Consider the following 26,722-nt stretch of genomic DNA (forward strand, 5'->3'; position numbering starts at 1 on the left):
AAAAAAAAAAAAAAGACCAAACAGAATCCGGTCCACTGACTGAGTGCCTCCGTTTGTTCACCCATTCAAGGAATCATCCCAATCACTGGTCTCCTGTTAGTAAAATGAGGAGTGTCTTTAAGAGTAGAGAAAAAGAAGAGGCTAAAGAACAGGCCTTCTCCCAGCCCCTCCCTAAAAACTGAAAACAGATATATATGTCCGGTGGCTCAAATTCTGGGCCTTCTCTCCATACCTTTCCCAATACCTTCCAGCTGCCCCCGGGTGTCACATTTCATTCCACTTCTTTTTGCGTTCGTCCCCCTCCAAACTCGCAAGCTTTTCTTCCACGTGGTTCTCCATATTTCTCAGCAGGGAGACCCTTATGAGGGCGGGGCTCTAATGACGCCACAATGGGAAAAAGCCAATAGCCGTGACGCTTCTCAGTGACGCAAGCGGGGGTGTGGTTTTGCCTGCCCCGGCGCAATGAGGCGGCTGCCCGCTGGGTGGCACCGATTTCCCGGGGAGGTCCTTTCTGGGCCCCCGGCGGAGGTGGAGAGGCCGGCAAGAGCCAAGGCCAGGGAGCCCTCAGCGTCAGCTGCTGCTCACTGCGCCGCGCCAGTACCAGCCGGGACCCACCCGCAGCTCCATGCTTGTGCCCGGCTCGACGCGTCCATCCTCGGAGAAGCAGGTACATGCCACTTGTCGGAGGCTGGGGAGGAAGGATGCGGAGGTCAGTGCCTTTTGAGACTCAGAAAGTGAGGTGTCAACGACAGCCTAGGCAGAATGGATACTAGAAATGTAGGGCGAGTGTCAGCTGCTGGGGGGCAGGGGGAGGGGCTGCCAATCGACAGCCCAGGGTGCCAGGAAGAGCCATCTGTGTGCTGATCAGTGTGTTCTAAAGAAAATGCTGGTTTGACAGGTCTAGGTCTCTGCCCTGTGTGGGGTATGTGGCCTGGACAATGACAACCCCTTCCTCACGTGTGCATGCAGTTCACTTACTCCCTCCTTTTAAACCCCTGGGGGTGAGGGGAATGGGGGGAGGGCTACCTCTGGTCAGTTTGCCAAAGGGGCTGGGGTACGGGGAGGGCAGCAGTTAATAGAAAGGGGAGATTTTCCACCAATCCCAAACCAGAAAGAGGCATCTTTGAAAAGCTCCCCAATCCCAAACCAGAAGCAGGTGCAGTGCTCCAAGGCAAGTAACTTCAGCCAAGTGAAGCCATGGCCAACCCATTCTAGCTGCCCTCTGAGGAGTGAACATCTATTTCTGGACTTGGCTGCTTCTAGAATGGGACTAAGTTGGAGACTGTGGTGATGCTCACCTCTCTGGGCATGGGTATAAGTAGGTTCCCCAAGTTGGACCCTGTAAAGTAGAGGAAAGGAAAGCTGGTTAGGCTGGGGTTTGGGGCATCCCCTGCTCCTTTGATGCTGTCGATACATGCCAAACTGGAATCATCATGAGGACTGGAATGAGGGCCAGGGTCAAGGGCATCCTCTGAGGTGCATCAGCAGGACCCAAGCTGAGTCAGTAGCCTCTGCTGAGACAGGGTGGAGGCACCGTCTAGAGACTCCCAGTCCACAGGGAGAGCCATCGAGAAACAGACTGGGAGCCAGCAAGAGCACCAAAACCCAAGAGGTTAAGAATCCTGCTTCTTCCTCCTGTGACCCTGACCAGCCCAGTTCTGTGGCCTTGGAATCCTCCTGAGCACTCCTACAGGTAGAGTGGAGCCACCCAGAGCAACTGGGCTTTCCTCCTGGTAGCCTGGGAAAAGCTGTACTTGCTATATTTTTCTAGGCAAAGGGAAAAGGAGCCCAAATGGGCCTGGCCCTTCTCGGCTGAGTGGGCTGGACAACTGGGAATATAGCAAGCCTCATTTGCCTTTGCTAGTTATGGGACATGGACGAGCTCAGAAAAGCTTGGGGCTGTTCTCTGGCATTGGAACAGGGCACTCTGAGGGGTAGCCCAGAGGCCCTTTTTCCCTGGTTTACCTGGGAGGTGCTACTACAAATACTACCACAAAGTATAGTAAGTAGAAGTATTCAATATAGTTATCATTTATTGAACTCTTACTATGTGCCAGGAAATTTACAAATATTTTATCTAATCCTCACAACTGAGGTATAGCGTTATTATTGACTATTGCTCCAGTTTTAAAGATGAAATAACTAAGGTTCAGACAGCTTAAGTGATTTGCCCACTGTTTCAGAGTCAATAAAAGAGAAAGAACTGGAATATAAGCCCAGGCCTAGACATTCATTATAAAAGAGTTTGGAGTGAAAACCTGAGAGCTTGTCCTTCCTGCCTCTCACTGCCTATGCCCTTGAGCAAGCTGCTGTCCATCTTGAGGTCTTCATCTCAAAAGTAAAGGATTTGGATTAGCACTGTGGCTTCTTCCTCTTCTCTAATTCTGTGACTGTCACCTCCTTCTCCGTATTTTTGCCTCAATTCCAGCTCTGTCCCTCTACCCTATTTCTAGTTGTTTCCCCTTGAATCTCCCCCAAAATGTCCCCCTTCAAAGAGTCATCTTCGATCTCGTTGCCTGGCACACTGGCCCATCAGGGCAGACCCTCGAGAGAGGGCCTGTCACTGCCCCTTTAATTCTCCACGGGTTTGGAATGCAAGTGAGTTGAGCTAGCCATCCCTCTGAGGTCAGATAAGATACTATATATATCAGAGTCAGTAACCTGAGCTCCGGATTACCCAGCCCAGAGTCAGACTCCAGTCTCCCAGCTCTCTACTGCGCTCCTGGCCCTGCTGGGGAAGGAGAAGCCCCCAGATCCTGTCCATTGCCCCCGGACACAGGTCAGTAGCTGCCCCTTCAGTATCTGAGTTTCGCAGGTCTGCTGAACAGAGGGCCCTGGACTGTCTATTGGGGGAACATTTAAGAGGCCACCCCACTGGGCCTGGTGGGTGCTGTGGGCAAGACCAAAGGCTCAAGGCCAAGGACAGAGTAAAGATGAAGTCCTGGAGGAAAAGGAGAAAGCCATTCTCCCCTGGGGAGAGGACACCAGGAGAATGCCTGGACAGAGGTGTCTGGAAAAGGGAATTTAAGGATTCCAGTACTGCCTGGGGGAGAATTTCATTGCTTTTTCTTGGAAGTTTAGCGATGCCTGCCCCCTCCCAACCCCAAACCAGGAAGCGCCCAATAGGGACACTACCTGGGCCCACCCACTTCTTTTCCACCAATCAGAATTCTTGCTGTAATCTTCAATCTCTTTCTTTTACCTCTTTTCCTGCCCCTCTCCCAGCCCTTGGGCAACTCGTGGGAGCAAGAGAGACAGAGATGGACCTAAATTTCTTTGGATGACCCCTGCCAAGGCATGCAAGACAATTAGGGACTAAACTGGTGCGTTACTGGGTGCCGGCCCCTGACAGATAGAGAGCTACTAGTGACAGACTGGAGGGGAGGAGGCTGGCTAGGCTCCTGGGGGCCTGAGAGAAGTAGACAGAGCTCCTGGATTATGTGAGCACAAATATCCCCACCCCACTTCTCCACTCTACCTGCATCCTCCATACCTGCTAGGATATCCCTTGACCCAGGAGTTGAGGCATGTGCACAGAACAGTGCCTGAGCAACTAAGAGTGCAGATGAAGGAAGACAGGGCCCCTCTCTCAGCCCACTTTGTCCTTCAGGTCAGCACATCGCAGTGCCTTATTCCTTCATTGTTAGCAAGTGGCTATGGGAAACTCTGACATCACCACTGTGAAGGTTCCCAAGCACCTGGCAGAACTGGCTGGTTCTCCCCACTCACCTGTTCTGGACACCTGGGCAGGAGGGAAAAGATTGAACCCTGTTGAGGCATACCTCTGAAACCTACCTAAGAGCTTTCCATCCAGGCAATGGCAAAGCCACAGAAGCTGGCATGCCTTTACCCCAGAAAACAGAACAGATACGGGCAGAGAGGAGACAGGAAGGCTGCTGGGATGTGGGGCATTACCCATCCCCTACCCTGGAGGCCAGGAGTGCCTGAGATTCCTAGGGAGCGAGTCCCTCCCCTGGTTGGGCAGGTTAGGGAGCCTTTCACATGAGCAATAGGAAATGACAGTGGCTGATTGCAAGGGGGTTGGCTGCCCCAGGGGGGAAAGGTTCATTTTAACCCGACTCACCTAGCCTGGGTACCTTGAAGGGGTGAGCCGAGCTGCAGCAAGGTTAGGAGGCTGGGGGCCATGTCCATAACCAGGCCTTGAGCCAAGGGCCCTGACTGGGGCTAGACACTAGTGCCAGGGGACACGTAAGAGCTTGGCACCACAGGTGAAATGGAGGCCTCCTGAACCATCTCAAGGCCGATCAGTATTGCTCTGGGGCTCAGGTTGCACCTGGCTTCACTTTCATTCCCCTGCAGTGGAAACTCAGAAGGGCTGTTTCTGCAGGAGTCTACCTGCCATACTGTTGCCTAGACAGTGATGCCTAGATGCCCCCACCCTACATCACAAGTCCCCCACTCTGTGCCAGCTCAGGGAGAGGTCAGGAGAGTATAAAGTAGGGGGCTTTGCTTCAGGGTGGCTGTTAGAGGACAGAACACAGCTCTGCCACTCTTCCCAGGGTGACCTTGGGAAATCCACATCACTTCCACAAACCCTAGTTTCCTTATCTGCAAATGGGCATAATAATAGCACCTACTGCTTAGAGCAATTGTGAGGATTAAATGAGTTAATCACAGTGTCCCAGAAGTCTTAGTGCAATTTACAGCTTTAATAACTTCAGAAATATCATGCTAAATGCTTCATTTGAATATTTCCTTATTTAAATTTCTTGTCTAGTTTTTAAAATTTGAATAAAAACTATTTTTAATTTCAATTAATGTAAAAAATTAAACCTTCAAATGATGTTTGTAAGTTTGAGGCATTTATTCTTCCAAAAGAATTAAAGCTTAAAACCGCACTAAGACTTTGGGGATACTCTGTATGAAGTGCACTTACAAGAAGACCGGGTATGTGGCAAGGGCTGTCTGAGTGCTGGAGTCAAGGCAGCATGTGAGGCACTCAGCGTGGCACCTGGTCCAGAGGTGTTCAATACCTGCTAGCCAGGGTGATGGCGCTTTGTTCACATGTCCTACCAGGAAGCTGAATGCTCTGTGCAGAGTAATGCTGCTGCTCCTCCCAAGAGGGGGTAACTGAGCAAAGCAAGGGGGGATTCTGGCAGAGCAGGGAAGAGTGGAGGCACCTCTGTGAAGATGGCGTGGAGGAGGGCCTTGGCAAGTGGACGGCAGCCTGTGTTGTCCAAGGTGGCGGGCACCTGGAGACTCGCCTCCTAAAGCCACATGCCTGTACTTGCCCATTCTGGATGAAGAGTGAAAGGAGCCAGGCAGCAGGGGCCCCACGCTGGGCAGGGAGGGGGAAAGAAAGGGGGATCCCAGCCAATCGGCTTGCCTCCCACAGCCCCATGAAAGGGCCATTCAGTTCAGACCGTTCCTATGGCAACCAGGAGACTCTCGGCCATGTGAGTGACTGTCCTGTCCCTGTGTTGTGCAGCAAGGCTAAGGCCAGGGCCCTGAACTGCTCTCCCACCCAACGTGCATTCTGCAGTCTCCAGGGTCAGCCCTAAGGGGTGCCAACCCAAGCTGTCTGCTCACCTGGAAGGTACTGGCACTTTTCTCAAGAGTGAAACTGGAGGGTTGGGGGAGGGGATAGGCAGGCTCAAGGCCTCAGCCCCAGTAGGGATCCTCTCCCCAGACAGGGAACTGTAAGTCAGGGGTCAGTGCTGAGAGGCAGCTTCCAAGGGGCTGTTAGTGGCAGCATGACACCCCCTGCCCAGGGCTGCTTCAGGGAGGGGGAGGTCAGTCAGTTAGCTGCCTACCAGATTGGAACAGTCAGGAATGCCGGGATTTAGGAGCCCTCCTGCGATTCTGTGGACTAAAAGGTGTGGTGCCACCTCCAGCCCTCAACCTTTCCCAGTGCTATATCGCAGCTGTCCCACGGCTGCCTGTCCCTGTCCAGGCTGTACCTTGTATGGTGCCAGCACTTCTGCATCATCAGTGGTGCCAGAAGAGGTCACGAGCTTGGGGCACTGCCTGTGGAATACCAGTTCCCTGGGAGCCTTTGTGTGGGGGAGGGACTAGAGAGCCTGGGGAGGAGTCAGGAGCTCATGCCCTGGGGGGCGGGGATTGTACCTGATTGGCTGCCCAGTGTCCCAGAGCCCAGTTCCTGAGACCTGGAGTCTCTTTGCGTTTGAATTATTGATGAAATTCTCATCAATAGTGAAATAGAGCAGGACTAGTCCCAGCCCCAGCCCCCTAGGCCTCTGTCTCTCCCCCTGGCCTCCCTCAGCCTTCACTCTCTTCTCTGCACCTCAGAAAGTTAAGAAAATGGGAGGAAAGCTTGTGGTTTCCCCCAATTTTGAATGAGGACTTCCTACAGTTCCTTTTCCTAGAAAGGGGTAAAAGTTGTACTGGAGGTGGGAATACAGTGAGCAAGGGAGTGTACACGAAGGTGGGGGGTGCCCAGGCCAGGTAAGAAAAGAGTAGACAATATATGTGGATGAGGTTTTTCTGATGCCAGCCTGGACTGAAAACTGCTGGTGGTCTCTGGCAGGGTCTTAGCAGTTCTGTTCTGGGACCTATATGGAAGTTGCCACCAGTTGATCTTCTACCCTTGCACCTATCCTAAGTCTTGCATGTACCAAGTTTTTAGAGCTCTCTGCCAAGTCTTCATCATTTGTGGCTTGGCACCAGCTCCTCTCTTTCCTAATAGGGTGGGCTCCCAGTATGGGGCAAGCTATGGGCTGCCCAAGCCACTGACTGCTAAACAGCTAGATTGTGGCTACTGCCTGCTCACCGGTCCATCTCACTAAGGGCTATGGAGGGAAGCCTTGGTGCTCGGGGCTGAAGTCAGAGGCTTCCAAGGCCAGGAGTTGGCCAGCCCTGACATTATAGGCCTACAAGGGAGGAGTCAGGCAGGCTACCTGGCAGGGACTGGGGGAGGAGATAATAACCACAGTCATTGTTGAGAGCTTTCACATGTTATTATCCCATTTATTCCTCACAACAACCCTGTGATGAGGATTATACTCACTGTATAAGTGAGGAAATTGGGGCTCGAAGTGGTTAAATGACTAGGGCAAACTCAACCAGCTGGTCAGTCATAGGGAGAATCAAAACCAGCCCCTGCACACACTACTCTGAGAGTCCTGCATGGCTTAGCGCCCCACCACCACCACCCCAGCCTCCCAAGGGCCCCTGATAGCCCTCAGGAAAAGTGATCCCACTTGCTACTCTCTCCAAAGCACCTTTGCTGTCCAGGTCCCTTATAGATTAAAAAAAAAAAAAGCCTGCATGTTTAGAGTGATGCAGGGGCTCTGGGGGGGTCCCCAAGTAACCCTAAGTTTGATGGGGAGGGATAAATCAAGGTAAAATGGAAAGAGCACTGGGCTGGAAATCTGAATGAACTGGATTCCAATCCTGGCTCTGCTAGTGTGTAATCTTGGGCAAATTAGCATCATTTTTCCCTTCTGTACAATGGAGAAGTTAAAATGGATGACCTTTAGGGCCCTCAAAACTCCTTAGTTCAGAGATCCTGTATTCCATCATCACTAGACCCACCCCAGCTATAAGGACTCGGGGTGGGTACAGGAAGGGCTGCCTGCAGTGCAGAACTTTAACCTCTAGGGGGCCCCTTTGCACAAGTCATTATCATCATGAACAGCTGGGGACGGATGTTAGCAGGGGAACTACTGGAAGGCCACAGCACCTTATCTCCACTTGAAGACTTAGCTCATCGAAGAGGGTGGGTTCTACCACACGAGAATTCCCTCACCGCAGCAGTTGACCATGTCCAGGGAAGAGCTCTGGGTTGGAATCTGGAGATCAAGGTCAACCCACTTCTGCCACATGCTCACTCACCACTGCCTCTCCTCAGCCCCTATTACTTCCTCTCATGAGCCTCCTTTTCCTCACCAGGAATCTGATCACGTGATCCTCAGGTCATTCCAGCTCAGACAGTTTATGATTCAAAAAAAAACTCATGCTCGTCCCATAAGTCAAAAAGGAGGGGTTTTAACTCTTGAACTGTCCAGTGTTCTCAGTCCAGAGGGTGAGGGCAGAGGCACCCCTCCAACTCGGGAGTTTCTGCAGAAGCTGAGGAGAAGAAGCTGATGGGATCTGGGTTGGAATACTATGTGTAGCTTAGAAGGCTGCAGAGGGAGGGCAGTCCCTGCTTGCATGGTCGGGTCACTGAGAGCACTCAGAGAGGCCGGGAGACGCTGAGACTGATTGCCCTGTGTGGTTTATAAAAGCCAGTCGCCTCTGTGCTCTCACTGAGAGGTGAATGCATGCATGGGTGAGTGCAGACCTGCGTGCACGTATGTATACACACATACATAGGCGTGTTTCTCAGTGGCAGGCCAGCCTCTTGTGGAAATGGACCATGTGGCCCCTGGTTGAGATCTAAAGTTCTGGTCAACTGGGGATGGACAGCAGGCACAGCGCCTGACACCTGGCAGGGCGCTCTGACAACTGCTTTCCTTGTCTTTCAGCCCATGAGGCTCCCAGTCCCCAGTGAGTGCAGCCCTGAAGGATGTCCCAGCTCTCCTCCACCCTGAAGCGCTACACAGAATCGGCCCGCTACACAGATGCCCCTTATGCCAAATCAGGCTATGGCACCTACACTCCCTCTTCCTACGGGGCCAACCTGGCTGCCTCTTTCCTGGAGAAGGAGAAGCTTGGTTTCAAGCCAAGCCCCCCAACCAGCTTCCTCACCCGTCCCCGTACTTATGGCCCCTCCTCCATCCTGGACTATGACAGGGGCCGCCCCCTGCTGAGAACAGACATCATCGGGGGTGGTAAGCGGGCAGAGAGCCAGACTCGGGGCACTGACCGGCCTTCAGGGAGTGGACTCAGCGGGGGCAGTGGATTCCCTTATGGCGTAACCAACAACTCCCTCAACTACCTGCCCATGAATGCCCGCGACCAGGGGGTAAGCCTGACCCAGAAGAAGTCGAACAGTCAATTAGACCTGGCCAGGGATTTCTCCAGCCTGCGGACCTCAGATAGCTACCGGATAGACCCTGGAAACCTGGGCCGTAGCCCCATGCTCGCCAGAACTCGCAAGGAGCTGTGTGCCCTGCAGGGACTCTACCAGGCAGCCAGCCGCTCCGAGTACCTGGCTGATTACCTGGAGAACTATGGTCGCAAGGGCAGCACACCTCAGGTGCCCACCCAGGCCCCTTCCTCACGAATCCCTGAAGTCCTCAGCCCCACCTACCGACCCAGTGGCCGTTATACTCTGTGGGAGAAGGGTAAGGGCCAGGCCCCTGGGCCCAGCCGCTCCAGCTCCCCAGGGCGAGACACCACGGTGAGTTTAACCCCTTGGGGACCCAGTGATGGGCTGGGGAGGCAGCCACTGATATAGAAGAGGTTGAGGGAAGGACTCCCAACTCAACTGATGATCGAAGGCAGAGGTTTTCTTCCCAAGTCCCACGGCAACTGCTCCTGCAGCCCCAGTGGGGACAGGCCAGAGAAGTCATCTAGGCACATCTGGTGCCCTCGTGGCTCACTGCCCTGCTCAGAGGCTTTCCCACTCTCCCCAGGAAACCCACTTCAGGACCTGTGTACTCGACGATGGTCCAGCAGTCCTCCCGGAAATACTCAGCTACCCCCATATACACTGCGCTTCTTACCCGCTACTTTTCTACCCAACATGCAATGGTCCCATGCAAGCCCTACCCCACCCTGGACTGGATGCTGAGGCCCCTAGACCACCAGTGTTCCCTGTGGTAAGAGAGGCCTCTGTGCTCTGGTTGCATCTCTCCTCCTGCTCAGGCTTTCACTTTCCAGCCTGGAGACCCAGCTTAGCATTTGGACCAAGTCATTGGGGAAGAGGTACTCTCCTCTGATTGACACTGGCTGGCTCAGGACCAGGGTGCCTGGACAGCAGTCTTTACCATGTCTTTGGAGAAAGTGGTGGAGAAATTTTTGTCCAGGGCTTTAGGCAATCCGATATCTCTATATTCCAGTCCTGCCTGGGCTAGAATGAAGGAAGAAGCTCCACTGGAGACAGCAAAAGCTGGCATAGTCTCATTTGTACCTAATCCCTGAACACACCTCTTTTGGGGCACAGACTATATTCTGCCTTTTCTTAGTTGTTAGTGACCCACGAGGTGGTGAGCACTCAGGATGAGAAAGAAATCATATCTCTAGATCCCTGACCATGTGCCTAGAGCAGCACAGAACTCAGCTGACCTGCTGATTGTATGGCTGGATGGTGAGTGGGTGGGTGGATGGATGGATGGTGGGTAAATGGACAGACAGATGGACAGGCAAGCAGATGGGCAGGAGAGTTAAGTGTTGTGTCTTCATAACCTTATGGACCTTTCCCGTACTCCTAGGGCATGTGCCTTTTTGAAATAATAGCTGTGTCACAGCAAGAAATGCTGCTAAGGGGGTCTTGTCCAGATAAATGGAGCAGGGTTGCAAGACAGGGGTGGGGCTTTGGGTTATAGACCTTGAAGCTTGGCATAACTAAAGGTCTTGAGAGGACAACTTTGATAACATTACCTAGAGAGTCTCGGCCTTGGTGGGCCAGCTGTGAAGTGCCATGGGAGCTACAAAAGCTGATGCCTTCCAGGACATTCAGACCCTGACAAGACAGGGTTGGCTACACTGGAGGGCTAGTGTAGAAGAGTGGAAAACAACAGAGCTGGCCTGGAAAGAGGTATGTGCTCTCAGAGGAATATGTGCTTAGGTTGGAGCATGAATTCACTTGGACATGTCTGGTGTTGCTCATCTCAGGGGCAATTAGAAAGCGGCTCTCAGTGGCGGGGGGCTTAAGTCCTAGAGGCTTCTGAGGGGCTCCCCCACTTTGCTCAGGAGAGAAGGGCTCTTGATGATATGCAGTGTTCCTCAAAGTGGAATCTGAAGACTTTCTGTGTCAGAATCACCTGCAGGGCTTAACAATGCAGGGACTTGGGCCCCACCCAGATCCCCTGAATCAAACTCTCTAGGGATAGCCTGGGAATCTGTCCTTTTCACAAGCTTTTCAGGTAATCTTGAGGCACACTGAGGCTTGAAAACCTCCTCTCCACAGATAAAGTGCAGATCCACACACAGCCCCAGTCGTGAGACAGCAGGGTCTCCTCCTTTCCTGGGGTTCATACTCCACTGGGATTCTGCCTCCTCTCACACAGGAATGCCTCCCTGGAATCTGCTGCCCTCCACCCAATCTAAAGCGGACACCTGGGCCCCATCCCCACCCCCAGGGCCAGGGTGAGGGGAATTTTGAGAGATGACCTCAGGGGAATGGCAGATGACTCTAGGGCACTTAGCCACCCTAACATCCTTCTTTCCCTTCCAGAAACAATTCACAACACACTTAAGAAATGCTAATAATACCAATAATGCCCGACAATTGAGTTAGTGTTCCACTCTGAGCACATGCTCAAAAAGATATTGCCAACTGGGACAGGCCCCTAATGGGTCAATGGTGTAAGATAAGACCTTGATTTAACCTCGCCCCTCTCATCCTCACTTCCTGGAGCTGACTGCATCTTGCTGAGGTGAGAACAACCCTGCTCACGGAGCCTGGACCACTTCTTTCTAAAACTGGGTCCAGTTTCTTTTCACCTCTACATTTGAGGATCTTACCTTCTCATTCATTCTTTTATGGTGCTCAGTTACTAACAGTGTAACCTCAGAGAAGTTCCTTAATTTCTGAACCTGTTTCCTCTGTAGAGTGATCAGAGTTCCCATTTCATAAATTATCGTAAGGAATCAAAAGTTGTATGTGGAAGGGCCTGGTATGTAGTAGGTGCTCAATGAATGTTCATCCTCCTTGCATCTTTCCAGGTGCTTTGGGAGACGAGATGTATGAGCCTGGTCCCTGCCCTTGGTGTATTCACAATTAACTTGGGGAAATAAGGTCTTAAAATAGTTGCAAGAGAAGACAGCCCTCAGTGTTTTTAAATGTCATACATGGTAGGAAAGGGAGAGGTCTTCTGCAGCTGGGATGGGCTGCTGTGACCGCTGGAAGGAACAGTTTGTCTCTTTAACCTTGGACACTTCATCTGAGCTTTGTTTCCTCATCCATAAAAGAGAATGGTCATGCCTGCCCTGCCCACCTCATAGGGATGTCATGAGGCTCAAAGCAAATAATGGATGTGGAAGAATCTGAAGCCAGTACAATGCTATGGAAGAGTTTGTGTAAACAGGTCATAGAAAGGGGGTATTTGACAGCTGACTAGATTGGGGAGGGGAGAAGCCTTGGGAGGAACAAAGGTGAGAATGTACATCCTGTGGCAGGATCCAGCCAGATCTGACTCCTCTGGGGCCCTTGAGGCAGCTGACTTGAACTATAGTTGGCATTCATAAAGGGAGATCAAAAACAGGCCCCAACCAGGGCACAGAACAGCTCTAACCAGACTCATTCCCCTCATTAACAACAACAGCCAACATGAATTTAGAATATCACAGGCTCAGCTGAGCACAGTACAGAACTGGTGGAGCGGGGGACATGAATTCTGAATAGCCCCCCATGCTTGCATAAGCACCAACAAAATGCCAATCCACAGGGGTGCAGCTCAGCCTAGGATAAAGACAGCTGACCCAGGCTCTACCTTCTGTTTAAAAGGCAGACAGATTAGAGAGGAGGGATGTGATGGTTCAGAACTGGTAAAAAAAAAAAAAAGCTTTCCCTACCTCCAGTGGGGACTCCAAGCCAGTTGGGTTTGCCCTGCAGAGAACCAGGAGCCCAAGCACCCAAGCTGGTCATGTCCCCCGTCTACCCCACCTCTCCTGTTCCTTGGGCCTATGGAAGGACAAGCTGTTCCCACTGAGCCCTGCCAGGGCTGCGCTTTAACCCCTACAAATCCATCCTAATCCTCCTCCACTCCACCCCTTCCAGCTGCTCCCTCCCCAGCCCTGGCATTCTGCCTGCCAGCCTCAGCCCTGCCTTCTCCCTGGCCTGCCCAGGCCACACTCCTCTCCCCAAGCGGAGCTGGGGGTTGGCCCGAGCCCTCCAGAGCACAGTCACCAGGGCCAGGCACCTGCTGCTCAGATGCAGAGCCAGGGACTGAAGCTGAGTCTGGCCCAGCCTATTCTCCCCAGGCAGCCTCTTCCACACCCTTGCCCTCTGCTCTGGGACCTGTTGCTAGGAGCAAAAGGTCTGGGAGCCTGAAGTACCTGGGTCCATTTGCCTCTGGGGTTGGCTGCTGACTCATCTCTTAAAGCCTTGGGTTCCAGCTGTTCAGTGACAGGGAGATTATATAAACTGAAGTCATGTGATTTTCCTCTTGGGTGGGACTTTGGACTTGACTGCTGTCATGCAGTGGCGGGGTGTGTGTGTCTGTGTCCGGGGAGGGAGGGGTGGCAGGGCTGCTCTGGAGCTTCTGGGTGAGAAGCGTGACCTTCCTCTTTCATCCCTTGCCTTCTCACTGTTTTCTCAGCCACACTGAACAGCATCCCTGCTGTCTTGTTTGTCCAGCTTGGCTGCCTGAGACCCTGGGGCCTGTCCTCACCCAGTCAGCCACCCTGAGAAGGCTGGACTTCCTGAGGACTTGAATCTGTATTGACAACATGGGAAGGTCACTCAGAGGAGACCTTAAGCCCCAGAGGGGTCCCATAGCCAGGATCAGTACCAGCTGCTGAGAAAGAAAGGGCAGTAGGTTGTGGTTTGTGGTTACAGTCAACAAGACACCAATGTATCTGTCCCTTAAAGACCAGCTGTGGGCTGTTACCTGGCTGGTGGCCTCGGTGCTGCCTTACTCAGCCTCAGTTTCTCAATCAGTGCCCGGAACCATCCTCCCTGCCTCCTCCTCCACCCCCACTCCAGGATGTCTTCATGAGTTAACGTGGTACTAGGGTGAGGCTCAGCAATGCATAAGTTAATCCAAGCCTGGCAAAATGTTCCCTGCCCCTGGGAGAGCCGCTCCACTGACCATTGGCTGTAGAAATGAACATCATGTTCAGGGCCCAAAGCTGCACACGTGGCCCCTTGTACCCTCCCATGTAAAACTGGCACCCTGCACAGAGGTATAAGTGCAAGAGGGAAGTGTGTGGGCGTCTGGAATCCAGCTGGTTCAGGCCAGATTGCCCCTGAGGCTCAAAGGAGTACAGAACTGTTGGCCTCCTGGGGTAAGAGTGATGCAGGGGAGCAGCGCTTCCTACTGGCCCTCCCTCCCAGGGCCCTTATGGGCTGAAAGCCCAGCCACCAACAAGGACTCTGAACCCCTACTAGTTCAACCAGTCAATCAGGCCACCAGTCTGTCTGTTTGCAGTGGTAATAGCAGCTGCATGCTGGAGCAGGGCCCCTGGCTTGAGACCTTTGCCTGGGTCTGGGCAGTGTTTCCAAGCCCTGGACCAAGCTTCTCACTAAGATCTGAGAAAGCAGGACATTCTTAGTCCTGCCCTCACAGAGCTACTCTGACTTTAATTTAGTTATACTCCACCCATGCCAGGAAGGATTTGAGGTGGAGAAAATTACTTATCCAACAGGGGGAGGCAGGCCAAGCACAGGCTCTGAGAAATGGCAGTCTCAGGCTACAAAAATGAACCCTGCTCAGTTAGGTCAGTGTATTTGAGTCAGGAAGTCACAAAACCAAAGCCAGATTCAGATCCCAGGAGACTACAGTCATCCCTCAGTATCCGCTGGGGTTTGATTTCAAGACACCTCGGATACCAAAATCCACAGATGCTCAATTCCCTTATATAAAATGGCGTAGTATTTGCACATAACCTATATTTGCATATGTAGGGTGTGCCTACACATCATGATATGCCTACATATTTTATACACATGGATTCACCATAGTGCTCGGCACGTGACAAATTCAAGTTTTGCTTTTTGGAACTTTGTGGGATTTTTTTTTTTCTCGAATATTTGCAATTTGAGATTGGCTGAATCGGTGGATATGAAACCCACAGATACAGCAGGCCAACTGTATATCCTTTACCCATCCCCCTTCATGAAATAGCACTGAGGAGAAAGGGTTTCATGGGGGCTTGGCTAACTGAGAAATGAGCCTAAAGTCTTTGCTGGTTGTGTCGTGCAGCTGTCAGACCTGCTTGACAAGATGACCCCGTGTGAATTCTTTCCCCTCCCCCCAGACTTCTCAAAGAGCTCCCATGAGGAGCTTTCCCCATCTGGGCCTCCCTGCTCCCAGCAGTGCCCCTAACCTCCTGCATCCCAGGAAAGAGGGAGAGAGCATGCTGGCAGAATGCCATGATGTCCTGGGGCGGGGGTGCTCACATCGCTGGCCTAAGTGACAGGGAGATAAGCCAAATGTTCCAGTGGGTGAGTGCCTGTTAGACAGCGAGTCCCGCAGCACCCTAATTCAACATGCAAACCCAGACTCAGCCTACCTTCTGAGGCTCACCCCACCTTCTGGTACTTCCAGGGTGCCAAGCAGAGCCTGATCTGGCCCCCTTTAGACATGAAACCAACACCATTTATTAAGAGCCCACTAAGAGAATCCACAACCCTGCCCTTGAGGTTTCAGTGTGATGGCGCAATCAACACACAATCTAAGACCATTTATAGAAGCATTAGAGACACTTATGAAACACAGATAAATATATTAAATTAAATTAATACAGTATAAACAGAATGCTAGCAGACTGAGGGTATGCAGTAATGGGGTGTTTAGAGCTGGGTGGAGTTCATTAGAGAAAGCTTTGTGGAAAACAGGAGATTTGAGCAAAATTTATAGGGAGGTAATTGGCAGAGAGTAGGAAGGGCATTCCAAAATCTCCTAGTAGTTAAAAGCATGGGTTTTGCTGTAAGATAGATCTGGGTTCAAAGCCCCGCACTGTCATTCATTAGATTTGCAATCCTGGCAAGTCATTTGAACTCTCTCGGGACTTAAGTTTTTTCATCTATAAAATAGAGGTAATGGTTACTACGTCATTGTGATATTATGGACGTTAACTGGGATAATACACATATATCTAAAGCACTTGGCCTGTTCCTGGCATTTAGTAAGTACTTAATCAGTGGCAGTTTTGTTTTTTAAGTGAGAGGGCAAGAGCTGAAGCAGAGAAATAAGAGCAGGTTAGTTGGCAGCAGGGATCAGAAAAAAGAGAGGGTGGTGACAATGGAAGGAGCCTATGGACAGACAGCCTCACAGACAGGGCTACCTGAGGCTTCTGGACTGGATGTACGAGTCAGGTGCTCCAGTGTTTCAGGGCAGAAGAGTGATGTGATCAAATGCAAGCATTGCTGCAGACAGTTATAGGACTGTGGTTAGGAAGAAGGGTGTGTGCAGAAAAAGGCTGTTGTGTTTTGTCCAGGGGCCCAGTTTGATCACTGCTAATGGATAGTGACTGTGGAGATCACCCCTCCTAACATCAGTACCCTTATTTATCACCAAGTATAAGGCTCTGCAGCTCCTGCCTCCTGCCTCCTGCCCACGCCTCCCACCACTGCTGGAACACATGGGGGCAACCCTCTGTACTCTCCCCTGATTAGCATAAAATTTGTGGGTTGCCTAGGGTACAGCCATACAAGTGTGCTGGACACATCCCCCATGTGGCTGTGGTCATGTGCGCACAGTGTGCTGTGTACATGTGGGGATGAGGATGCCAAGAGGAACAGAAGGAGGCCACAGATGAGTAACAGCACACACTGCTACCTCTCAGAGTATTTTTAAATGCTAAAAATACTGGCTAAAAATAGCAAGCTCCAAACAAGATACTTTCTTTAGGCAGATTCTGTGTGGGTCCCTGATAGGTGAGGCCTCTGAATACAAAGACCTCTGATTTTCAAGCACTGCTACCTGTTGGAGCAGAGTGTACCCTCACCCCCATTTTCCCACCATTGTACCACTTTGTCCCCACCTCCCAAAAACAAATCAAAATTTGAGATTCGGTGAGAGATGGAGTTGGGTAATTGGGTAGAAGAGGCCAGAAAAGGTTCTTACTTGGGACCAAAAGGGACAGTGACCTGCTGGACCTTATAAAATATGAGCATTGCCTCTCTTAATAATGGGCCAAACTAGGGCTGAAAGGAGAAGGGGCGCTCAGTCCGAAAGTCTTGGAAATCTATCTCCTTTACCTTGGACTCATAGACCCTCATGGACTGTGGATGCTGGGCTCCACGAGGGCCTAAGTACCGCCCCGATCCCCCCGCCAAATGCTGTACAAAAGTCTGTGTGTAAGTGTATTTTTCCCTAGAGAGACTACAGAGCTTTCATCGGGTTCTCAAAATGATCTGCAACCTCCCAAAAGTTAAGGCATTGTATATTGCCTTAAAGGAAGCTCACCCGGCTGACACGTGGTCTTGGGGAGTTGTCCTAAATCAGTTTCTCCTAAGTCCCACCCCGAGACCGGTCTGGGACTGCGCGCTCCCGTCCTGCCTTCCCCGGGAGTTGCAGGTCTCTGAGCCAGGTGGGCCTGGCCGGGTCAGCAAGCTGGGGGATGCCCCGGCCTGCCCGCCCGAACCCCCAGGAGGCGCGTAGGCGGGCGGCGCTGCGGCCTCGCTCGGGCCCCGGGGTGGGGCTGAGAAAGGGGCGGGGCTGGCTCCGCCCAGGCTCTGACGTCGCGGGGCCAGAGGCGCTGGCGGGGCCGCCAGTCGGTCGGGGCTCCTGAGCCGGTGCCGGGGCGGTTGGCCGAGCGCGCCGAGGAGGTTGAGGCGGAGGAGCGCGCGGTTGGCCCGCCGTAGCAGTTACCGCCGGGCGCGGCGGACAGTGTCCTGTGGCGACCTCTCTGGCCTTGGCGTCCCGGCTGTGGGACCGCGCGGCACCCCCCCCCCGCGCCCCCTTTGCCAACGTTAGGCTTGGGGCCGAGCCTGCCGCCTATCCCTCAGCATGCGCACCTCGTACACCGTGACCCTGCCCGAGGAGCCCCCCACCTCCCCCTTTCCCGCCCTCGCCAAGGATCTGCGGCCGCGCTCTCCACTCTCCCCTTCCCTGCTGCTCTCCACCTTCGTGGGGCTCCTGCTCAACAAAGCTAAGGTACGCGGGGCTCTTTTCTGGGACCCCGACGCAGAGGGCCTGGGGTTCCGCCGACTCCCGGGGACGCTCCCCTCCCCCTAGTCCGCCGCGCGCCCTTAGCCGGGGACGGATTCTTCCCAGCCCCCACCCCTCCTTTCCCAGAGTCTCCCGACAAGGAATGCCCCCACCCCAGGTGATCTCACTCTTACCCGCAGCCCCCGCCCCTTGTTGAGGTCCTGGCCCTTGAGTCCCCCACCCCCTCCCCTGACACCAGGTGGCTCTTAGCTCCTAATTCCTGGGTCCTATCAGGACAGGTGCAGGAAAACGTAACCTTGACTAGTTCTCGGCGTGTGAGGGAACCGGCAGCACGCTGGACTCTGCGGATGCGACTCCTCAAAGGCCAAAACCCAGCAAAAAAAGGCTGGTCAGAAAGGGGCAACCTCGCCCGCCCCTCCACTCTCCCCTAACTGATCCCAAAGGGCGTTCCCCCAAAGGGTTGGTGACAGGGGTCCTTTGACCCTGTGAAGGGCAGAGGAGTTGCAGATAGGTTAAAAAAAATAAAAAAGGGCAACTTCTCTTTCCCTACTAGCCCTCCCCAGTTCTGCTAAGTGGACACTGGATCCCCCAAATGAAGTAGCCACCCCAGAGTAATGCTGGAGCTAAAGGCTGGGCACTGCCCACTTGGGGGAGAAGGGGCCAGAGCTTGACAGCTCTTATGTAACAGTCACCAGCTCCCGTGTTGGCATTGCATGCACTGCCCTGTGCCAGGGCCACATCAGGCTCTTTGGCTGCAGCCAGGACTCATGGCTGACCCTCACGGCACAGGTGAAGTAGGCAGGAAATCCGTTTACTGGGGTCTTAAGTGTGAAGACACAAACCCGAATCAGCCTTTTTTATATGGCCCACCTACCCAGCTGTTGCCTCTGCATTAACCCAGAGTGGGCTCTTCTTGAGCCCCCTGCTCATTCGCTGGAAACTGAATATTGTCTGTTTATTGTGAAGGTGGCATCTACTTTCTGGAACAGTGTTACTACTAAGTCAAAATTAGGTTTGCTGATGGCTAATTTTAAGGACGTTCCTGATCCAAACTTTCTCAACTCTTTGCACATGAGTTCTGGCATACCAGCTGGAGTCATTGCCTTCTCTCCTGGTGAGGGACTGGCTGTGCAGGGTCTCTCCCAACTTCTCCAGTTCTAGCCTCTCCCTGTCAACCCTGAGGTAGGATTGTTTTCACTGTAAGAAAGGTCATTCCTGGGACATTTTGTTCCTCTCTGGAATGGAAAGTGCTGACTTTCCCTGGAGCTCCTGATTTCCTATTCATGGCAGAAGAATATCTGGCTGGGCATAGAACAGACCTGCTCTCCCCTCGGCTCCCACCCCCTGACTCCTGTTATCCAACCACCTTCTACACTAGTGCTTAGAAATTGGCATGTGGTTCTGAGCTCAGGAAATTTTAGACAAAGGCAGACACCTCTCACACGAGAGAGGGGGAAAAAAAACGAAGGGTCTTAGCAATGCCTCAAAGGAGCTTCCCCCATCTCCCCACCCACCAGGCCATTAGTAGGGTTAGATCTTCAAGAATAGTAACTGGATGATGACAGGTTCTTCCTGACCCTCACTCTGCTGGGTCAGAATTGAAGTGTCAACACCACTGAATGCCTCAGTAGAAACCCGCCTCTAGTTTCCCATTTCTGCACCCTCACTGGTGCTGAGTGACTACTTTCTTAGCTGAGGGCCCATTGTGGTGGACACTGACACTGTCACCGGTGGTAGAATGCTTTGCTTGTACAGCCTGTTTAGACAGATGTTGTTTGAGGCACAGAAGGTGAGAACTAGTAGTGTTGCCAAAAATAGGTGTAAGAGCAGGTATTCTGTTGTGTGTAGGCTTTAACATTTAGCTCTGAATGTGCAACACAGAGACTTCTGCAATGTTTTTGTTGGGCCCCAGAGGAGTCCTCCTCCAGGTCTACCTGAAAATGCTGATAAGGTCTTTGTCCAGGGAATGCTCTCTGTTGTGGCCCTCTTACTGGAACATCAGGGTTTATACTGTCAGAAAGGTAAGATTCAAATTTTGTGTTTGAGGCCATATACTGCTAGCCCTGGCAGAGTTCTTCAAGGATGCTTACACCCTACTTGCTGCCAACAGGCTTTTCTCTCTAGCTGCAGCTCTCCACCTCTGGGTCTCTCCTCTGGGTTTATTTCCTTCCCTACCTGTTAGTGTTAGACTTGATAACTGGCAAGGAGGGATCCTCTTACTTGTGCAGTTGGCAAGGCAATTCCTGAGAAAAGCCCTCTTTCAGGCTCGCTCTCTCCTCTCCCCACCCCCTTGAGCTGACAACCTCATGGGCTTGGAGCTGCTGACAGCCTCAGAGGCTGTCAGCACACAGCATAAGTAATTTTAGCTGAGTTATTTCAGGCTCCTGTTCTGATCAGGGCTGAGCTGGCCCCACGCATGCCCCAACCAAGGGTTGCTCTAGAGTTGCCTGCTCCCAGGCCCCCTCCCTGAGAGAGGGGGTGGCAGGCTCATCTGCAGAGGGCTTCTTTAACCCTTTGAGCCTGAAGGTTTTCTGACTCCTTGGAGGTAGCGCCAGGATTAGCTATTGACCTGGACAAACCACGCTCAGAGTCCTCGACCTAGCACCAGTTCTGTCTCCAACCCCCTCACCAGCCTCCCCAGTAGGGAGAAGAGCAAGAGTGACACCTTCAACCAAGTGCTTACCTCTGCTGGCCACAATCTGCCATCATAAGGATTCCCAGCCAGTGACCAGTTGGAATATTGAAACCTGAGCCAGGAAGGGAAGATTCTCCCAGGCTTCAATCCGCCCTCAGGAGCTGAGCTCAGCTGGAAAGAATTCCACCTGTCTCTGGCAATTCATAATGGCAGGCTGACTTGAGTTTTTCCCAGCTGAAGATCTAAACACAGCTAAGATGTTTTGTCACTGAACTTTTCAAGACCTTTGAAGTGCCTATTGTGACAGCTGCTTTACATATTGGACATCTAGGGGTACAAATATAGGCCATTTGAGATAGTGCCTGGTTTTGGGACCTGAAATTGCTTGTAGCCAGGAATCAAATGTGTTCCCAAATATATGAATTCCTAGTCTCGAGATCTAACCTCCAGTCTCCAGTATGGCAGAGAATGAAGAGTAACGTAAAGATGGAGGAAAATACATAGTCCATAAAAGAAAGTAAAGCCCTGTTTTGATTATTGTGTGTTGAAAATGACAGGCATACCTCAGTCTTGTCTTACAAGGTATATAGACTAAAGTTGAAGAAAGCACAATACATGTGGCCTGTGCTTACGGCTCCAGTTGGCAGAGAATTGCATCAGAACGCCTGACACAGGCCCATCCTGTTTGCCTTCAGCCTCATATGCCCTGTGTTCTTTGCTTGCAGAATTCTAAGAGTGCCCAGGGTCTGGCTGGTCTTAGAAACCTTGGGAATACGGTGAGTTCTTCCCAGCCTGTTTCTTTCCTGGGGCCACCCCCCACTATCCCAACTGGGACAATCTAACCAGTGTCTTCTCCTGGCTCCAGCTGACTTCCTACCCTCTTTGCCAGTTGGTATTTATCTACCCTTCCTGGCCGGGGTTTTACAGAATTGCTGGGCTCTGCCTCATCCCTGCCTCCAGCAGGAAGCACTGCTAGAGGGGAGTTGTCCTTTTAACTGTCAGCCGAGCTACTTTCCTGGATCTTTCTCCTTAAGGACATCTATCACTTCCCACCCAGTTCTGTCCAGCTCGCCCACACCCTTTTATACACCTCTGTAGTAAATAACCAATTACGTCACCTGTGCCAGCAGTAGGAATTTGCCTCACTGACAAGGAGAGGAACTTGAGGCTATGGGAGGATTCATTTCCGTGGTAGACAAACCTGAGGGCCTTGGCACTAAGTACAGATGCCAGACAGTGTCTGTCTTCCCCTACTGATTGTCTGGATCGTCCCTTGCAGTGCTTCATGAACTCCATTCTGCAGTGCCTGAGCAACACCCGGGAGCTGAGAGATTATTGCCTGCAAAGACTCTATATGCGGGACTTCAGCCACAGTAGCAATGCACACACAGCCCTCATGGAAGGTGAGGAACCCATCCATGGACATGGTTCTGCTTATCCCCATGGACACCTTTTCCACTCTACTGTTGGTGTACTAGTAGCTGTGTTTTATATGTACCTCTCCTGTTTTTCTTACTTTGGCTACTTTTTGTTGGGATTCTAGTTTCAGAGTTACTTATAGAAAATGTCTCACCTGTTCTCCACACCCCCTATGTACCCTCTCCTTTTAATAGAGTTTGCAAAACTAATCCAGACCATATGGACTTCATCTCCCAATGATGTGGTGAGCCCATCTGAATTCAAGACCCAGATCCAGAGATATGCACCGCGCTTCGTCGGCTATAAGTAAGGACCTTTGCAGACATGTCCTCCCCGGGGGGTGGGGGAGGTGGCGGCAACAGCGGTGTCTTGGGACTAGAAGGATTGCTCACTGTCTTTTCTTTGGGTTTAGTCAGCAGGATGCTCAAGAGTTTCTTCGCTTTCTTCTGGATGGGCTCCACAACGAGGTGAACCGAGTAACAGTGAGGCCTAAGTCCAACCCTGAGAACCTTGATCATCTTCCGTAAGTAAGAGGAGAAAGTTGTGGGAAGCAAAACTTGATGAATTTGGGATTTTTACCTACTTCTTCAGGGGTAATGATTTGAGGAGAATTTTATTAAAAATTAAGGATTTAAATTGATAGACCCTTAAACTTACCATGACTTGAGCTCTGACCCAATTGTCTTCCTCTCTCTGGTTCCTAGTGATGATGAGAAAGGGCGACAGATGTGGAGGAAATACCTAGAACAGGAAGACAGTCGGATTGGGGGTAAGTGCATGAATGGGAAAGAATGCCTGCTTTTTCTGTTAAGTGCTTTTGCCTGAGCAGAGCATGAAAAGCCCTAAGAATCTGTTTCCCAGGCAACCCTCTTTCTGCCCAGTATCCAACAAACTGAGGCAGGAGCAGTGAGAAAGGAGACATGTAGATGCGCATGTGCTCACTTCCCTGTGTTTAAGCATTGTATGTCCATCTCTTCCCCAGATCTCTTTGTGGGGCAGCTAAAGAGCTCCCTGACGTGTACTGATTGTGGTTACTGTTCTACAGTCTTTGATCCCTTCTGGGACCTCTCACTGCCCATTGCTAAGGTATGCACCCCTGTTGCCCCACTTTTGAAACTCCCACTCTTATCCTTTCTATCATCGACCTCTGACCTTTACTTTTTTCTCTCCCAGCGAGGTTACCCTGAGGTGACTTTAATGGACTGCATGAGGCTCTTTACCAAAGAGGATGTGCTTGATGGCGATGAAAAGCCTGTAAGTCACCCTTCTGTAATAATTTCCAAGAGACCTCTCTGGGAAGACGCTGTCACCCACAAATCCAGCCCAGGAGTTACTGGATTCACACCGTCCACTCCAGTTCTGTTTGTCATGTCTTTCAGACATGCTGTCACTGCCGAGCCAGGAAACGGTGTATAAAGAAGTTCTCCATCCAGAGGTTCCCAAAGATCTTGGTGCTTCGTATCCTTAAAATCCATCAAGGCAGGGACTTGACTTTAGAGAGAGACTGATGACAAGGAGCTGAGGTAAAGGCTAACAGAGTAGGAAAAAAGGGGATTTGATAGCCTTCCTTTTCCTGTTTGTTATGCTGTTGCCTGAGGGGTACCCTCCCTCTTAGGAGGCAGTCTCCTTTACTTTGACTCTCTTCTTGCCATCCTGACTGTCCTTGACGCACATGAACACCAGATCTGAAGCGGTTCTCAGAATCTAGGATACGAACCAGCAAGCTCACAACATTTGTGAATTTCCCACTAAGAGACCTGGACTTGAAAGAATTTGCCTCAGAAAACACCAGTGAGTATTTTTCAGCAGTAAGGGAAGAAACAGAGCACAAGTATCTAAGATGGGAGGCTGACAGGTGGAGGGAAGCTACTAAAGAAGGAGTTTTAAAAACTGGGAATAGAGGCTGGAGGGGAAGGGAATGCCTTGGGGGCTTGAAACCTTGTGTTTCCTCCTCAGACCACGCTGTTTACAACCTGTATGCTGTGTCCAATCACTCTGGAACCACAATGGGCGGCCATTATACAGCCTACTGCCGGAGTCCAGCGACAGGCGAATGGCACACTTTCAATGACTCCAGGTGAGACAGAGGTCTTAGACGGGCCTCCTGGCTGTCAGACACCTGTACCTCACCCATCTGTATGGCTTTCACTTTGACTAGATAGCAAAGGTCAGAGCCAAAAAGCCATGTAACGTGTATGAATCCACTGTCCATTTGAAGAATCTCTAGAAGACAACAAAAGCTTGGCCTTGAGTATATACCAGAGAGATTAGGGACAGGCCCTCACACTCCCTCAGCCACTCAGCTCTTTCCCAAAGTTCCCCCTCAGCAGGGCTCTGACTTGTCCATGCTCTCTCCACAGCGTCACACCCATGTCCTCCAGCCAAGTGCGCACCAGCGACGCCTATTTGCTTTTCTACGAATTGGCCAGTCCGCCCTCCCGCATGTAGCCACAAGGAGCTACATCCCTATCTCTCTTCCCCGTGGTGGCTCCACAACCTGTTGTTTTTTTTTTGTTTTGTTTTGTTTTTTAAAGACAAAAAAAAAGTGACAAATAAGAGGAAAATAAAGTAAACTAAAGCTGCCGAGCAGGAGTTGCTGCAGCCTGCCTGGTCAGGGTCTGGAGCGGGGAGCCAGGCGCTCCTGAGCTACACCTGGCAGGGAAGATCACTAGGACATGGAGACTGAAGCCAGCACAGTGACCCCTCGACTTCTATTGTTTGCATTTTTAAGCTTGTGGTTTTTTCCTGAGTGTAATCAACAACAGCAGCCTGTGGAAGATCTTAGTTCACTTGCTGCAGGCTGCAGCCCCTGCTCCTCCCAAGAAGACAGCGCCCTCTGGAGCCGGCTGGAAGGATCTCTGCCTGGAAGCTCCTACGCCGGAGCCTGGCCCTGGGTCTTCATCTGGACCCTGCTTACTGGCCCAAAAGCAAGAAAAACACCCATGAGCCAAGAGCCCTCTCAACGCTGCTAACTCCAGGGGGACAGACCAGGACATCTTTGAAAACAGCTGTTTTTGGTTTTTAAAAGCCCAACTTTTTTTTTTTATTATCATAACTAAAGTTTTCAGACTGGAGATGCTCTCCTTCACACCTCTTCACAGCTGAGATGTGTGCTGGTCATTTTTTTTTTTTTTAATTCTTCAAATACAACTTTTCTAATGCTAGCCCCCAGTGGTGCTAGGTAGGTGTTGTCCAGGCCCCAAGCTCAGCCACTGTAGACCTGGGATCTAACAAGTTTTTGTTTTTTGGTTTTTAGGGTTTTTTTTTTTCAATGTTTTGGATGGAATCTAGTTGCCTCTAAGAATTGTGCCTTATAGCATTTGGGGACCAGGGGGTAACTGCCCCTCCCTGAAATATCCCTCAGCCTCTTCCCTTTTCCCCAGTGCCATGATCAAACTGGCTGGGAGAGATGGGGGTTATGCCCTTAGCCCCTGGCTTGTTTGCATTGCAGTGAGATGAAAAGGAGGGTAGGTAAAAGGAGATTTCTTATGATAGTGTATCAAGTTCTTCTGCCCACTTCCTCTAACCCACCCCTGGTCTACTCCCCGGCTGTTTGAAGGATAGCACAAGCCCCTTATCCCTAGAGCTTCTCCCACCTTTAATTTATTCCCTCTTAACGTACTTTTTCCCCCCTGACCTTCCTTCCCCACCTCAGAGCCTCCTAGACATAGGCCTTTTGGACCGAGTTTCTCAGGGATGCCCATGCCGCCCCTCAGCTCCCCTTAGCATCAGTCTTCAGTCCTACCCGGGGAGCTGGAGCCTGGGTATTTTGAGACTTCTTGCCTCAGCCCTGTGATTCTTTCCCATGGGCGTGATTTTGCCCTAAGTAGCTGGGCAAAATTCTGTGCTGTCCCAGGGAGTAAAGCTGTCCAGCCCCGAGGCAAAGAGGCAAAGAGCTCTATGTGTGGAATAGAGCTCTTTGCACCCACACAGCTGGCCTGGCTTGTGCCTCATGGAGCCTGGCGCTTTCCAGGGCTCCCAGGAGGAGGCATCAGAGAAAGACACCCCGAGTTTAACTGGCCTGACACCCTTCTCCAGGGAAGACCTATGAACCTGAGCCAAAGGGCTGGTGTACACTTGTTTACTGTGTAAGCAAGAGTGGAAGAACGTCTAATGTACATTGGAACCTTGTACAGAATAAATAATAGCTTTGAGAAATACATTGGTAAGTGGCGGAATCTTGATTTGGGAGGATTTGAACCCAGAAAGCGCTCCTAGCATGTTAGTGGCCAAATATTTTACTGCCTCAGCCAGATAGTAAATTTCAAATTCTGGGGGGAAATTACCCACACTTTAAACTTTTCTACAAAAAAAGCTGAAATAGTACATATTTTGAACACTATTCATCTGGGTTCACCGATAAACATTTATCAATATTTTAAATGCCACATTTGTTCATACTTTATTCTTTTGAGCAAAACATTTAGGGGTAAGGTGTCATATCACCATTTCTAAATATCTCAGCATGCATCTCTCCAAAAAACCTAAACACAGTCTTCACACCTAAGAAAGCATATCTAATAGACATTTCTTTAAATGGACTGTGCTTTTTAACTGCTGGTCTGGGCACTCTGGTGGTTCTCTGTTGACACACTTGGGTGCCTGTACAGACCTATGACGAACTAAAACAGGCCTCCAGCAGAGGCTGAATACAGCAATCTTTGCTCTTAGAGCAGAGTAGTTATACTGTGGAGTGATCAAAGCTTGCTTCTTGATAAATTGAGCAAAAAGATCTCAACTTACGCCACTATCACCTAGAAACAACTGCCTTTATGTTAAAGGTTTTGTTCTCTAAAGTGCT

At 51.2% G+C, this 26,722-nt stretch overlaps 1 protein-coding gene and 1 long non-coding RNA gene across 10 annotated transcripts; one reads left to right on the plus strand and one right to left on the minus strand.

Moving 5' to 3' along the window:
• Positions 1-226: 226 nt before the first annotated feature.
• Positions 227-22,661, minus strand: LOC109393902 (uncharacterized). Of its 4 annotated transcripts, none has more exons than XR_002126347.1 (3): positions 22,579-22,661; positions 1,299-1,339; positions 227-688 (listed from the first exon to the last, which is right to left on the minus strand). It is a non-coding gene; the product is annotated as an uncharacterized LOC109393902 (long non-coding RNA). The 4 variants fall into 4 exon arrangements; XR_002126349.1 differs by lacking the exon at positions 22,579-22,661 and adding an exon at positions 17,163-17,356; XR_002126348.1 differs by lacking the exon at positions 22,579-22,661 and adding an exon at positions 13,087-17,024.
• Positions 578-26,083, plus strand: USP2 (ubiquitin specific peptidase 2). 6 transcript variants are annotated; one of them, XM_019663610.1, is made up of 14 exons: positions 578-667; positions 8,448-9,265; positions 9,501-9,686; positions 21,228-21,278; positions 21,782-21,905; positions 22,116-22,227; positions 22,334-22,444; positions 22,626-22,690; positions 22,904-23,007; positions 23,095-23,175; positions 23,301-23,379; positions 23,605-23,712; positions 23,878-23,998; positions 24,282-26,083. In XM_019663610.1, exons 2-14 carry the CDS (start codon positions 8,489-8,491, stop codon positions 24,367-24,369), a joined length of 2,007 nt encoding a protein of 668 aa, XP_019519155.1. In that variant the 5' UTR covers positions 578-667; positions 8,448-8,488; the 3' UTR covers positions 24,370-26,083. The 6 variants fall into 6 exon arrangements, with proteins under 6 accessions (XP_019519155.1, XP_019519156.1, XP_019519154.1 ...); XM_019663611.1 differs by having other exon boundaries at positions 617-709; XM_019663609.1 differs by lacking the exon at positions 578-667 and adding an exon at positions 2,677-2,779.
• Positions 26,084-26,722: the final 639 nt, after the last annotated feature.

This window comes from Hipposideros armiger, unplaced genomic scaffold (assembly GCF_001890085.2).
Source record: "Hipposideros armiger isolate ML-2016 unplaced genomic scaffold, ASM189008v1 scaffold_396, whole genome shotgun sequence".
In the NCBI taxonomy this organism is placed as follows: domain Eukaryota; kingdom Metazoa; phylum Chordata; class Mammalia; order Chiroptera; family Hipposideridae; genus Hipposideros; species Hipposideros armiger.

What these genes read in the sequence shown, in the direction of transcription:
- USP2 (XM_019663610.1), top strand. Translation starts at nt 8,489, where the DNA reads ATGTCCCAGCTCTCCTCCACCCTGAAGCGCTACACAGAATCGGCCCGC. An exon ending in CCCAAAGATCTTGGTGCTTC is followed by an intron (nt 23,380 to 23,604) that starts GTATCCTTAAAA and finishes CATGAACACCAG; the next exon opens with ATCTGAAGCGGTTCTCAGAA. An exon ending in CACACTTTCAATGACTCCAG is followed by an intron (nt 23,999 to 24,281) that starts GTGAGACAGAGG and finishes CTCTCTCCACAG; the next exon opens with CGTCACACCCATGTCCTCCA.